The sequence below is a fragment of the Musa acuminata genome, chromosome BXJ2-2 (assembly GCF_036884655.1).
Source record: "Musa acuminata AAA Group cultivar baxijiao chromosome BXJ2-2, Cavendish_Baxijiao_AAA, whole genome shotgun sequence".
In the NCBI taxonomy this organism is placed as follows: domain Eukaryota; kingdom Viridiplantae; phylum Streptophyta; class Magnoliopsida; order Zingiberales; family Musaceae; genus Musa; species Musa acuminata.
In genome coordinates this window covers 28,709,516-28,722,831 of record NC_088339.1, presented here as the reverse complement: position 1 = coordinate 28,722,831, position 13,316 = coordinate 28,709,516, and the positions used below count along the sequence as shown (strand labels likewise).

Below are 13,316 nucleotides of genomic sequence, written 5' to 3'. Positions count from 1 at the left end.
ATACCGTCCCGATTCAATGAACCGAGGCGGCCTGCTTCCCATGGTTTGCACTATTTATGCTTTGGCCTCCGACTCTTCCGTTCCCAAGAACGTGAAATCTCTTCTCTGTTTCGTAGGAATTTTGGCTAGTTTGGTTGTTCGATTTTGTTTCCGTAATGGCTTCCGCCGCGGCTATCTCGAGCTCGATCACTTCCCGTTCCCTCCTCTCTGGGGACTTCAAAGGTATTAACTTGCTCCGTCTTCCGCTTTCTTAAGATTACGCCTTTCCCCATTTCTGAGCTAAAAAAATGTTTTTTTTCTCCTTTTAGCGGCCTTAATTGCGTCCATTAGGCATCCGGAGCCGTCGATTGCCACGTCGGCGGCGAGCGGTGGTCCCCGGCCGCGGCGGATGCTGGCGCGGCCGTGCTGTGCCGTCGAACCCACCAAGAGGAACGACTCGGTAGTCCCCTCTGCGGCGGTGGCGGAGGCGGCGAACGCTGCGGTAGGGGAGGAGGCTACGGCGCCATCAGCAGCGGTGGACTATGAGGAGCTAAATAAGGCGCTCGAGAACGCTTCGCCGTTGGAGATCATGGATAGGGCTCTGGATATGTTCGGAAACGAAATCGCAATTGCTTTCAGGTTAAAAAGAGCTTCCGTTCTCTACCCTTTTTTGTTTCTCGTCTTAGTTTCTGGTTGCAACACGATAATTACTGTTGGTATTCAATTACATGTAAGTGGAAGTATAATATAATTTTTTGTTTAGGAGCTCTTTGATATGTGCTTACTTTCTAAATGATTTAGTAGTCCAAAGATGCAATGTTTATCTAAAGCATTTTCTTTTATGTAATCAGGTTAAGAAATGATATTTCTCCTAAATAAAGTTGTTACCCAATGGAGAACTATTAATTTGATAGACCTAAATGGTTAAACTTTAGGTAATACTAGTAAACTCAAACCTCCTCCTCCTTGCTCATAGAAGTAGTTGAAACCTTATTAGATCTTGAGTTTAATGATTTTGAGAGATTATGGTAAGTGTTTCAACAAATTATTATCTTTCTTTGAAAAGGAGGGTAAGGTGGTGGCAGTCTACAATAGTTGAATCATAATGAGATCTTAAATTAGATAACTTGATAGATTATGGAAAATTTTTGAGTAAATCCTCATCAATTTTCTTTTTTTTAGAGGACACTCACTTTTTTTTTTTTTTTTTGAAGTGAGATCCAAGTTTTTAATTTGTTTATCAAGAACACTCACTTGTTGTTGCAAAGATGTGAAATGAAAAGCCTTAATAGTTTCTTTCTTTTTAGTTGTAAGCTTAGGGCAGGATACTAACTTGAAGTTTTGTCTAACAGTGGAGCAGAGGATGTCGCTCTGATAGAGTATGCTAAGTTAACCGGCAGGCCATTTAGGGTCTTCAGCCTTGATACAGGGAGGTTGAATCCGGAGACATACAAGTTCTTTGATGCTGTAGAGAAACACTATGACATCCACATCGAGTACACGTTCCCAGATGCCGGGGAGGTGCAGGCCCTTGTTAGAAGCAAAGGCCTCTTCTCGTTCTATGAAGATGGGCACCAGGAGTGCTGCAGAGTGAGGAAGGTGAGGCCTTTGAGAAGGATGCTGAAGGGCCTCCGTGCTTGGGTCACTGGACAGAGGAAGGATCAGTCTCCTGGCACCAGAGCCAATATCCCTCTTGTGCAGGTATCTATCTGTTATTTCTACGATGTCAGGAATTAAAGTTCCATAAATGAGAGGTGCAATATATCTGATAGTTCCATATCCTAGGTTCAAGTATTGAACTTGTCGATTTGTCTCTGCAGGTAGATCCTGTTTTTGAGGGGGTCGACGGCCTTGGTAGCTTGATAAAGTGGAATCCAGTTGCAGATGTGGAGGGAAAGGACATATGGAATTTCCTTCGAACCATGAATGTTCCTGTGAACTCCTTGCACTCGCAGGTAAGCTCTCCCAGGATTCAAATTGCAAGAAGTTCTGCTGATGCTTTCTTATAGATACTCAAGTTCTTGCTACGTCTTGTTCTGGGTCCAGGGTTACGTCTCTATTGGTTGTGAGCCCTGCACCAGACCAGTCTTGCCCGGCCAACATGAGCGGGAAGGTAGATGGTGGTGGGAAGATGCGACGGCCAAGGAGTGTGGACTCCACAAGGGGAACCTTAAGCAGGATGAGGCAGGAAAATTGGGTGCGAATGGGAACGGGGTTGCGGCCGCCAATGGTGTTGACGGAACAGTAGACATTTTTGAGACCCAAGCCATTGTTAACCTTAGCAGGCCTGGGATAGAAAACTTGCTGAAACTTGAGAAGCGCCAGGAACCATGGCTGGTTGTCCTCTATGCTCCTTGGTGCCGATTCTGTCAGGTAAGAGACAATTTTGGACGCACTAAGGCTGTGATGATACAGGTGAATCTGATGATTTTGCAAGAGACTGATGGACTTTTTATCATAATTCAGGGAATGGAAACATCCTACATGGAGTTGGCTGAGAAACTCGTTGGCTCCGGCATCAAGGTTGGGAAGTTCCGAGCCGATGGCGACCAGAAGCCATTTGCTCAGAAAGAGCTACGATTGGGAAGCTTCCCCACGATCCTGTTTTTCCCCAAAAACACATCTAGGCCGATCAAGTATCCATCCGAAAAGCGCGACGTTGATTCGCTTCTGGCATTTATCAATGCTCTTAGATGAAGTTGAGTTGCCGCTGGACATAAGTCTTCACTCTCATCTGGGTGCCGGCTTCAGATGATACAAAAGAAGGTGTCTGGCAGGATCCTGTACCATGCTTGGCTTCCCCTCTTCTCTCAGTTTGCTTTAGATGGGGGAGTAATATGTTGATAAGGGCCAACTACATAGTATCTGGAATCAAATTCGATGTTGTCTGTAATCAGAACTTGTGGGTGATCGCCCACTCTAAAGTTCCTATTCAGTTTCGTAGTGTGGTTTGATATGCTCATAAGAATAAATTTTTTGAATCTTGTGGAAGATTTGGTTTGAGATGATTTGCCAATCATGGGTTGTATTAGTAAATTCTGCTCATATATATAGATCTCAAGACTGATTTATGATAGAGTCCTGCACAAGACACTTGTTGAGATGTTAGATCTTTTCTTTCACCAACACAATTCTTAACTAGTCTTCTCAGTGGTTTATAGATTAACAGGGTAAATCACTTCTTAGAAGACTGCCCTTTTCAGTATCCTCTATGTTCATAATAACCACAACCTCTCCTAAATTCTGACAGCCTCTCTCTTTTGTCCTTTCACAAGCAGTGACAAGCCTGGAAAATTTCTCTGTTTACAAGGATGAGAAAGAAATAATAGAAACGGCTGAAGTGGAAAGGGTTGTTCTTGTTCTGCAACCTTACTCATCCTCTTGAGATTCCCTTTTCTCTTCCCAATCATTATCTCCATTGATTGACCTCATTCTTCTGCACCATTAAAGTCTCTCTTCTCTCGCTCTGTCATAATGTTCCATCAAGTAATGCGCTGCAACATTTGAAGAGAAGATGGGCATCATCCTAATGGCCACAAGTTCCAGTTTCCAAGTCCACATGTTGTCCCTTTCTTTTTCTCCATCACCTTCAGTCCCATGTTGTTGGCTAGCTCTTGTCTGGGAACCTTCCTCTGTAGTCTGTAGGACTATAAGTATTCAGCATTTGTCTACTCCTCTGAGATCTCAGCTGCAGAGGTTAGCCTCTCCACATCGAGATTGCTTGAGCTTTTGAATTATGAAGGTGGTGTTTAATCTCCATGAATGATTCACTTGGATTCCTCCTGGGGCTGCATCAAACCAAGTTTTCATGGTTCAGTGCTGAGGCTCCATAGATCATTGCCAACCTCTGCCATGCAATTGGTTCATAGACCAACACCACTATCTTGCATTGTTTTAGTAGTGATCACTATCTTGAACTAGTAGGCTACGAGGAGCACACAAATATCTTTAGCTCATACTTTAATCTTCTAGGATCTTAGATTTTATATACTGCATTCACTTCAACAGTCTGCTTTACATTTACAGCATATAAGTTCTTCAATGTTATATCATAGAAGTTTCATCTTTAGGGGATTAATAAGTACTGCTGCATTCTGAAGCATATGCTGTTAAGTAGTCAATTGGGTTCATGGGGCATCAGTTCTTTCAAGGTAGAAACTAAAAGTTGAATACAGGTGCAAGCATATGCCTAACTTAGTGGTTGGGATCTCAATGTGACATAAACAAGCATTTTCTTGGAAGAAAATAGGCAACTGGGGCTCTGTTTTTGACTCTTGGCCTCATGTTCTTTTGGTAGAATCCTTAGACAAGAAACTAAATCAAATAAATCACTATACAGATGCTTGGGGAAATATAATAATTGGCACCAAAATCATGTTGAATATGATTAATGAACATTTCATCTCTCAGAAAAGCTATCAGAAACTTCATCAGAGTTTCAACCTTGTCTCAAACTGCTCCCCTAAGAAAGTGGCATTCACCCACTTCTTATTTGACAATCTATCATACCTGTACCTGAGCAAAATTTTCAGAGCATGCAACAGCTAAAGTAGCAGTGAAACAAGTAATATTTCTGTAGGATGTGAGCCAACAGTTCCACCTAGCTTCCTTCCTCCATGTAAATTTATGGACCCATCCATGCCATAATGGATATTTAGCTAACTAGCCATGCTATGGTCCAAGAAATCATGATTCTAAACACTCATATTGCCTACTGCAATGGCCAGTGATTCAAAGTCTTCATCATGATTCTATGCACTTCAAGGATGCCATCCATCCATGGCCTCTGCAGGAGATAAGTTGTGATGACTGTGGGATGAACAGCAGCCGTAACATACGCATCCATTGAACACAGAGTCAGAGACATGGATGCAACTTTATCTGCTGCTCTTGCTTGAAGGAAGATAAAGCAACAGCTTGTTCATCACTCCGTAGGTGATCCCGAGGAGTTGACTGCCTTGAGAAGTCTGACCATTGTTTTCCTTGTACAGCCATGCGCTTGGGTAGCTAGTGATTTTAATATGTCCTTATCACGGGAGGCGTAGCAAATCCAAAGACGTAATAGCCCATCAGATGCATTCGGAGACCACTACTCTCCTCCCTCCCCCACCCTCCGGCCTTCCCTCCATTGGAGGCAATAAAGAAAAAGGGAGAGTTAGTGGGATTCACATGCAATGATTCAAAAGGCACGCAAACCAGTTGACCCGAGAACGCAGGGAATCCCACCGGTCCCTCTCTTGCGCGTGACGGTCGCCCCCCCTTGAATCGAATCCGGTCCGGTTCTTCTTAGGACGCGGTTGATTTGCTTCCGGGAGAGTGATTTGGTATCCGGTTCATTTTTCTGGTTGATGGATCGGACCGGTTTCGGTTCGCTCATTAAATGCACACCCGCAATAGCATACGCACCCAAGTGAGCACTGAGCGGCCCGAGGTAGGGAAGCAACGGCAGCAGGAGAGGAAGAAGAGGGGCGAGCATTAAAGAAAGGAGGACTGCATGCACTTGGAAGGCACTGCCCGGGTCAGCACCCACCCACATTTATTTGAGGGTCCCACCGGAAGACACCCACAAAGATCACTAGCTACCAGCCAAAACCCAAACCAAAAAAGAACCTCCTCCTCTTCCTGCTTTCTCTGCTCTCTGCTTCCTTCCTTTTCTTTAAGCTTTTGCTTGATGTTTCTGTGCAGGCCAACAGAGCCTCTTCTCTTCTCTGTTGAACGAGCCACATGGTGGTAGCATGAGAGAAACAATTCCCTTCTCCAGAAGAAGCTCTTGAAAGAAAAGCAAGAAAAAGAAAAGTTGGCATAAAGAAAAGGAGGCAGTGAGAGAGGAGAAATGGTGGCATAGAAGGTGGCCTTGTGTTGGGCCCAAAGGGAACCATTGCTTCACCCACAAGCCCCCTTCTCCTCCCCCTCTCTCCTTTCCATGCCCCCCCTCTTCCCCTCCTCCTCCTCCTCCACCTCCTCCTCTTCCTCTTCCTTGGGATGTATGCACTCTCACCTTCTTTCTTTGACCACCTCTTCCATGCATGAGTTCCCCCCATCGAGTATTTAAGCCTCACTCTCTGCTTCCTCCTCCTTTCTTTGTCTCCCTCTCGTCATGGCTTCGTCCTCTCCCACAACCTTCTTCTTGAAATGGGCACTACTGCTCTGCTCGCTCTGCCCGGCCCTCGCCGGCCCGTCCTCCTCCTGCCACCCCGCCGACCTGCAAGCCCTCGCGGAATTTGCCGGAAACCTCACTGCCGGCTCCATCCTGTCCAACTGGTCTCGCCCCGAGCTCTGCTGCAGCTGGGACGGCATCGTCTGCTCCGAGACCAGCGGTCGATCGTCCGGCCCTGGCCGCCGCGTCGTGGAGCTCCTCCTTTCCGGTCGCGGACTGAGCGGAGTCCTCGCGAGCTCCATGGACCGGCTCGAGGTTCTCGATCTCAGCTTCAATGCGCTGTCGGGGTCGATCGCTGCCGTTGGCCGCATGACGGCGCTGCGGGCCGTGAACCTGTCCTCCAACAACTTCAGCGGGCCTCTTCCGGACCTCACATCGCTGCCTGCTCTCGCCGTCTTCAATGTCAGCAACAACTCGCTCGCGGGTCCGATCCATCCCGACATTTGTGCCGGCGCTGCAGCGATCGAGGTTCTTGATCTGTCGGTGAACTCGTTCTCAGGGCCACTCCCTGACGAAACGGTAGCTGAGTGCAGCGCGACGCTGCGGGAGCTGTACCTCGGCTACAACTCCCTCTCAGGTGACCTCCCCGACTCTCTCTTCGATTTCGTTGCATTGGAGAAGTTGTCGCTCGCCTCGAACGATCTCTCGGGACAGCTCGGCGAGAGGTTTAGCAAGCTCTCTAGCCTTCGAACACTCATCGTTTCGGGTAACCGGTTCTCCGGCCCCCTCCCCAATGTGTTTGGAAACCTTACCAAGCTCCAGCAGTTGGTTGCACACTGCAATACCTTCAATGGAACCCTTCCTCGATCGTTGGAACTCTGTGCAATGCTTAGGGACCTTGATCTCCGGAACAATTCTATTTCAGGTTCCATTAATCTTGATTTCTCACGAATGAAGTTGCTCACATCACTTGATCTCGCCACAAACCATTTTTATGGCCATCTTCCTGTTAGCCTTTCCGATTGCCAAGCATTAAAGACCCTAAGCCTTGCTAAGAACGGTCTCTCTGGTCAGGTCCCCGAGGAATTTGGGAATCTTGCATCTCTTACTTTGCTCTCATTGTCTAATAATAGCTTCCAGAATGTATGGACAGCTTTGGAGATCCTCCAAAGGTGCAAGAACCTCACCACACTTATCCTCACCAAGAATTTCCACGGAGAAGAGATTCCTGACATTCCTCTGAGGTTTGAGAACTTGGAGGTTCTCGCTATTGGAAACTGCGCCCTTACTGGCCAACTCCCGCTCTGGCTATTGGATTGCAAGAGGTTGCAAGTCTTGGATTTGTCATGGAACCACTTGACCGGTGGAATTCCTCCTTTGATCGGGCAGCTTGATAATCTAATTTACTTGGACATCTCAAACAATTCCCTGACTGGTGAAATCCCCAAGAATTTGACACAGCTGAAGAGTCTGATTAATATTAGCAGCTCAGCAACAAGGTCTTCGATTGGCTTGCCATTATATGTTAAGCGCAATCAGAGCATCAGCGGTTTGCAATACAATCAACTGTCAAATTTTCCTCCATCGTTGTACTTGAATGATAATGGCTTCAACGGGATGATTTGGCCGGAATTTGGGAACTTGAAGGCACTCCATGTCTTAGACATGAGCAATAACAGTATCACAGGGAGCATTCCAGATACGCTCTCTGAGATGTCAAATCTGGAGGTACTGGATTTGTCATACAATGAACTTAATGGATCTATTCCTGCATCCTTGAGCAAGCTCAATTTTTTATCAAAGTTTAGCGTAGCCCATAACAATTTGAAAGGAGAGATTCCAACCGGGGGCCAATTCTTCAGTTTTTCCAACTCTAGTTTTGATGGAAACTCAGGACTGTGTCGGTCACCATGTCCTTCTAACAAAACTCAAGCACTGGGGCTGAGTCCTGAAATTCCATCAAATATGAACAATAAGTTTGGAAAAACCGGCATACTTAATATAACTATTGGCATCGGTGTTGGTATTGCATTTCTTTTAGCTGTTGTCTTGTTTAAAATGTCGCGGAAGGATGCTGGTGTTCCAGTAGATGAGGTTGAATTGGAAGATGGATCATATACATCATCCGAATTGGGTTCCAAGCTGGTACTTTTCTTTCAAAACTCTGATGCGAAAGAGCTTACGATCAATGATCTTCTGAAATCTACAAATAACTTTGACCAATCAAATATAATTGGCTGTGGAGGATTTGGGCTGGTCTACAAGGCATATCTTCCAGATGGTACAAAAGCTGCAATCAAGAGGCTTTCTGGTGACTGTGGACAGATGGAACGAGAATTCCGTGCAGAGGTGGAAGCACTCTCCAGGGCTCAGCATAAGAACCTCGTCTCCCTGAAAGGCTATTGCAGGTGTGGGAATGATAGATTGCTGATTTACACCTACATGGAAAATGGAAGTCTGGACTACTGGCTTCATGAGAGGGCTGATGGTGGATCTTTACTCAAGTGGGAGGTCAGGTTGAAGATTGCCCAAGGATCAGCAAGGGGATTGGCTTACTTGCACAAGATCTGTGAGCCCAACATCATCCACAGAGATGTTAAATCAAGCAACATTTTGCTGGATGATAGATTCGAAGCCCATCTGGCAGATTTCGGCCTGGCGAGGCTTATCGATCCCTACAAAACTCATGTCACCACTGACCTGGTTGGAACCTTAGGGTACATTCCTCCTGAGTACAGCCAAACATTGACGGCTACTCTGAAGGGTGATATCTTCAGCTTCGGAGTCGTTTTATTGGAGCTTCTCACCGGTAGAAGGCCTGTGGATATTTCCAAGGCGAAAGGTTGCAAAGATTTGGTTTCGTGGGTGCTTCAGATGAAATCCGAGAAGAAGGAAGAGCAGATGTTCGATACAGTAATTTGGAACAAGGCCCACGAAAAGCAGCTCTTATCAGTGCTGGAGACTGCTTGCAAGTGCATCAGCCCAGATCCGCGGAACAGGCCATCGATAGATCAAGTTGTCTCGTGGCTTCATGCTGCTGGCTCTGATGGATGATGTCTTAAATTTATAATCTCTTTCCGATGCATCTGCTCCTAAGTTTCGAAAGAATGGTGAAGTAAACTGAGTCAGTTTTGGCGAAAAATAGGTTGTAAATAAATGTGCTCTTTCCCATATCTCTTAGACAAGAAACCAGAATATATCTCAACCCTTCTTGGACTTGTTATCCAAAAGTCTCTTTTCATCTGCTCCACCTCCTACATGCTAGTTTTTCTTTCTGTTACTATTAGCACTAAAATGGCTAAGCTTATGGTCTACAGATGTTTATCTGGTCACATGAAATCTAGACTGAGCTTGCTTAATTTGCTTCGACCTTATATATGAGATTGCCAGGTTGATGTTTATGTTTTCTCGTTCCTTCCTGTGTTGCATCATTGAAGCATTTGAGAAATGACATTGCAACCATGCCGGAAGGATATTTTTCGTTATGATCATCTCGATTGATTATAATTCATACATTTATTTTTTTATTATTAATATTAAATTGATCGACGCACAAAGAGGAGTAAAATCTTGTTATCGTATTTAGCTGTAAAAGCATTTGTCGATTGTTCTTTAAATCAATCATCAATTTAAACGTCGTTACATGATCCAACGTTCCAAATTTGATACGTGCCTTCCTGGTCGTGATCGTCCGTAGAACAAGAGACTGAACCTGACATCATCCCGGAAAGCGGCAAACGTGAAGGAATTAGTCTCTCAGACTAAGGGTACAATAGTCATTTTATACGAGCTAACAATTGTGGATCAGCTACTGAAACCGGGGGCATATAAGTAATATCATAAGAGATAGGCCGCCGGGAGAACACCGGAAGAGGTTAGCCTCCGAGACCGAGGGCATAATGGTCATTTCACAGTACAACGAGTCCCGCCAACAATTGCTAGCATAGTAGGGTTCGACCATGTCTAGCCATCCTTCGACACCCGTCGCCTCTTCAACGCTTCGTCTCCCCCAGACTCTTCGGAACAACGAGGAGTGCTGCCGTCGTCGCCCCTTCTCTCGTCCCCATCCTAGGTGACATCTTCCTCTTGAATATTTCCTTGTCTTTTCGGTATATCACTTGATCTGATCGACTGTTCTGGCGAGAGCTACTTGTGATGTGTAGCGGACCCTTTGTCCCGCCGATCCCGTCACTGCTTGCGGTGTGACGCTTCGTTTTGGTGTAGATCTGATAGCTGTCGTTGTAATCCTGTCAGATGATACGTGAAGCCTTCTTCATGCTGTCTTCACTTGTTTTATATGGATCTTTGTGCTAACTTGTAGTAGGATTTAGATACTAATCGACGCATGGAATTGCTTTGAACTTGACTTCCATGCTTCAGGTTAGTCACATAGATCTTAGTTTGACGATAATTGGGAATTCAAAGCACGTAAATGGAAGCTGAAAGAGTGACCGCAAATTTCCTAAGCCACTCTTAACGACAAGCGATGAAATCCCCTAATTTGTAGTCTTATTGGAACTAACAAGTGGCAGAAGATACACTAACATCAAGTGTAGAGTTTGAACTTTCAACCCGAGTTCAAATCCAGCCTAGTAGATGAGGTTGAATACGTTACGGTTATTGGGTATTTGCAGTATTCATTTGAAAGAATGTTACTTATGTTAGTTTTTACTGTTCACTAATTGTCATTATTATTTAAGGTTGCATTTTTTTGGTCCATTTTCTACAGTTTATTCAGCTAGCAAATAGCAACACTCATGTAGTGTTTTCTGACATTTGGTACGAGAAGAACTATCTCAGTAGTCTAAAATTTAACATTATAAATTCATTTCTTGTCCTTTTCTTGAGTCAAAGGTAAGAAATCAAACATTTACCAGCACTTTCAAATGATGTACTCTAATTAGTAACTTTAAGTGGATGAAAAGTTTTCCTTAGTAATGTGTAAAAGTTTTTTATTTCATCAAGTTGCTTCTTAATGCATTTAGAAGTCAAACTTGGGATCATTTGTGGCTATGCTTTTGAATTGCAGAAGGGTAATTTAGATGTTAGAATTTTGAAGTGCTTGACATGGAGTATAGGAAGTATCATGGTGCAAAGTTCATATTTTTTTAAAGAAAAAAAATTAAAGACATAAATCTAGTAAGTTAAATGTAAGAGAAAATATGAATGAGTATCTTGTCAAGATTGTTAATTTTGTTTGTTATAAGACTGAAAATCTTAGGCAACCTGTGCAAGGTATACATGAAAATTGTTTTCATTATGTATGCTGAAACTGAATCCTGTGGAAAAAGTCCGATTAGTATACATTTGTCAACTCCATAGGTTCCTTAGGTAATTGCTTTTGTCTGCCTTATCTGGATCCAAACAACTTCCAGAGACTGTGTTATTCATACTAAGCATTTAGTACTTGTAAGGAAAAACAACTATTTATGTATGTCGTATATACTTTTGTCAAATTTTTGGTGCTACCTAAGATATGAATTTCCTCTTGGAGATCCAGCCTAATTTTCATAATTAGCATTCTTATGTTGTTAGCTGATAAATCTCTACTGATAATTTCATGTAGCAGAATGGCAGATGAGTTACTCCATCCATGTATCATACAAAAGATACATGGGCAATTGATCTTTTTCCATGAGCAGCATCCTCATTCACAAGCCAGAAATACCATCATCATCCACAATTTTCTTGGAAGTTACCACTTGCAGAGCACACTTCTTAAATCATATGAGGACTGTCATGGGACTATTGGTCTCTCATCCATGACACCCATCACCCTTGTCTCTGCTTGTGCACCTAAGGAAAAAGGTTCTACAGGATTTCTTATAGATTTTCTCATGGGTGGTGTTTCTGCTGCCATTTCTAAAACGGCAGCTGCTCCGATCGAGCGTGTGAAACTCCTGATTCAGAACCAAGATGAGATGATTAAAGCTGGTCGACTCTCGGAACCATATAAGGGAATTACAGAGTGTTTTTCTCGAACAATCAAGGATGAAGGTTTCCTCTCATTGTGGTGAGGGAACACCGCAAATGTTCTTCGTTATTTTCCTGCCCAGGTCGAATCTTCTCTTCTATTCCTTTTGCATTTTGGTTTTGCTTCGCAGTGTCTGACAGTTACATGCTCTTTATACATCAGGCACTGAACTTTGCGTTTAAGGATTACTTCAAGCGTATGTTCAATTTCAAAAAAGATAAAGATAGATATTGGAAATGGTTTGCTGGTAATTTAGCTTCTGGAGGTGCAGCTGGTGCGTCTTCCCATCTCTTTGTATACTCCCTTGATTATGCCAGGACCCGATTAGCTAATGATGCCAAGGCTGCCAAGAAGGGAGGTGAAAGACAGTTAGTTCAATGGCCTGGTTGATGTTTACAGGAAAACTGTACAATCTGATGGTGTTGTGGGACGATACCGGGGCTTCAACATCTCATGTGTCGGTATCTTTGTTTATCGAGGGCTCTACTTTGGACTGTATGATTCTTTAAAGCCAGTCGTGCTGGTTGGCCCCTTGCAGGTTAGTCATGAAAGACGATGCTGAAACATATACTGAATCCAAGTATTGCTGTCAGACATAAAATGCATGATAAGAAGTGTGCTATGCAATTTCTTGGCAGATTACAGAAATACCATCATGTGTCTGTTTATGTTATTATATGTCTCTTATCCGCTTGCTCTACTTTCTCTACTCTTATAATATGTTTGTCATTCAGGACAATTTCTTGGCAAGTTTCTTGCTTGGATGGGGAATTACAATCGGTGCTGGTCTTGCTTCCTACCCAATAGACACTGTCCGTAGGAGGATGATGATGACATCGGGTGAAGCTGTCAAGTACCGCAAGCTCATTAGATGCCTTCTCGCAGATAATAAAGAATGAGGGTGTGAAATCCCTCTTCAAGGTGCCGGTGCAAATATCCTACGGTTATGACAAGCTCCAAGTGATCGTCCTAGGACAGAAGTATTGTTCCGGAGGTGGCAGCTAAGTTTAGCTGCTTTAGCCCTACAAATGGCGAATGCCAGATGATGATGATGATGATGATGATGATGAACAAGTAATGGTAGGTGCTGCATCTTGCTTTTTCACTAGTGGTTTTTGAATAATAGCAGATAAGCAGCTTTAGACATCCTGTTCGTATTATTGCTAGGCTATGTTGTTGTATTTGGATTATATACTGAATCATCATCATTGACATCCTTTTTCTGATTTGCTATTGATGGTTGTTTATTTGCATCTTTACTTTTCC

At 43.9% G+C, this 13,316-nt stretch overlaps 2 protein-coding genes and 1 pseudogene across 2 annotated transcripts; all 3 read left to right on the top strand.

The window, feature by feature from the left end:
- The first annotated feature begins 60 nt into the window (after positions 1–60).
- Positions 61–2,970, top strand: LOC135605861 (5'-adenylylsulfate reductase 3, chloroplastic-like). The gene is made up of 6 exons (XM_065096402.1): positions 61–222; positions 309–618; positions 1,332–1,680; positions 1,800–1,934; positions 2,026–2,352; positions 2,446–2,970. The coding sequence occupies exons 1-6, from the start codon at positions 156–158 to the stop codon at positions 2,674–2,676; spliced, it is 1,419 nt and encodes a 472-aa protein (XP_064952474.1). The 5' UTR covers positions 61–155; the 3' UTR covers positions 2,677–2,970.
- A 2,600-nt stretch (positions 2,971–5,570) lies between these two features.
- Positions 5,571–9,477, top strand: LOC135605859 (phytosulfokine receptor 2-like). The gene has a single exon (XM_065096400.1). The coding sequence runs from the start codon at positions 6,077–6,079 to the stop codon at positions 9,128–9,130; it is 3,054 nt and encodes a 1,017-aa protein (XP_064952472.1). The 5' UTR covers positions 5,571–6,076; the 3' UTR covers positions 9,131–9,477.
- A 497-nt stretch (positions 9,478–9,974) lies between these two features.
- On the top strand, positions 9,975–13,231 carry LOC135605858 (ADP,ATP carrier protein-like; annotated as a pseudogene).
- The last annotated feature ends 85 nt before the right edge of the window (positions 13,232–13,316 follow it).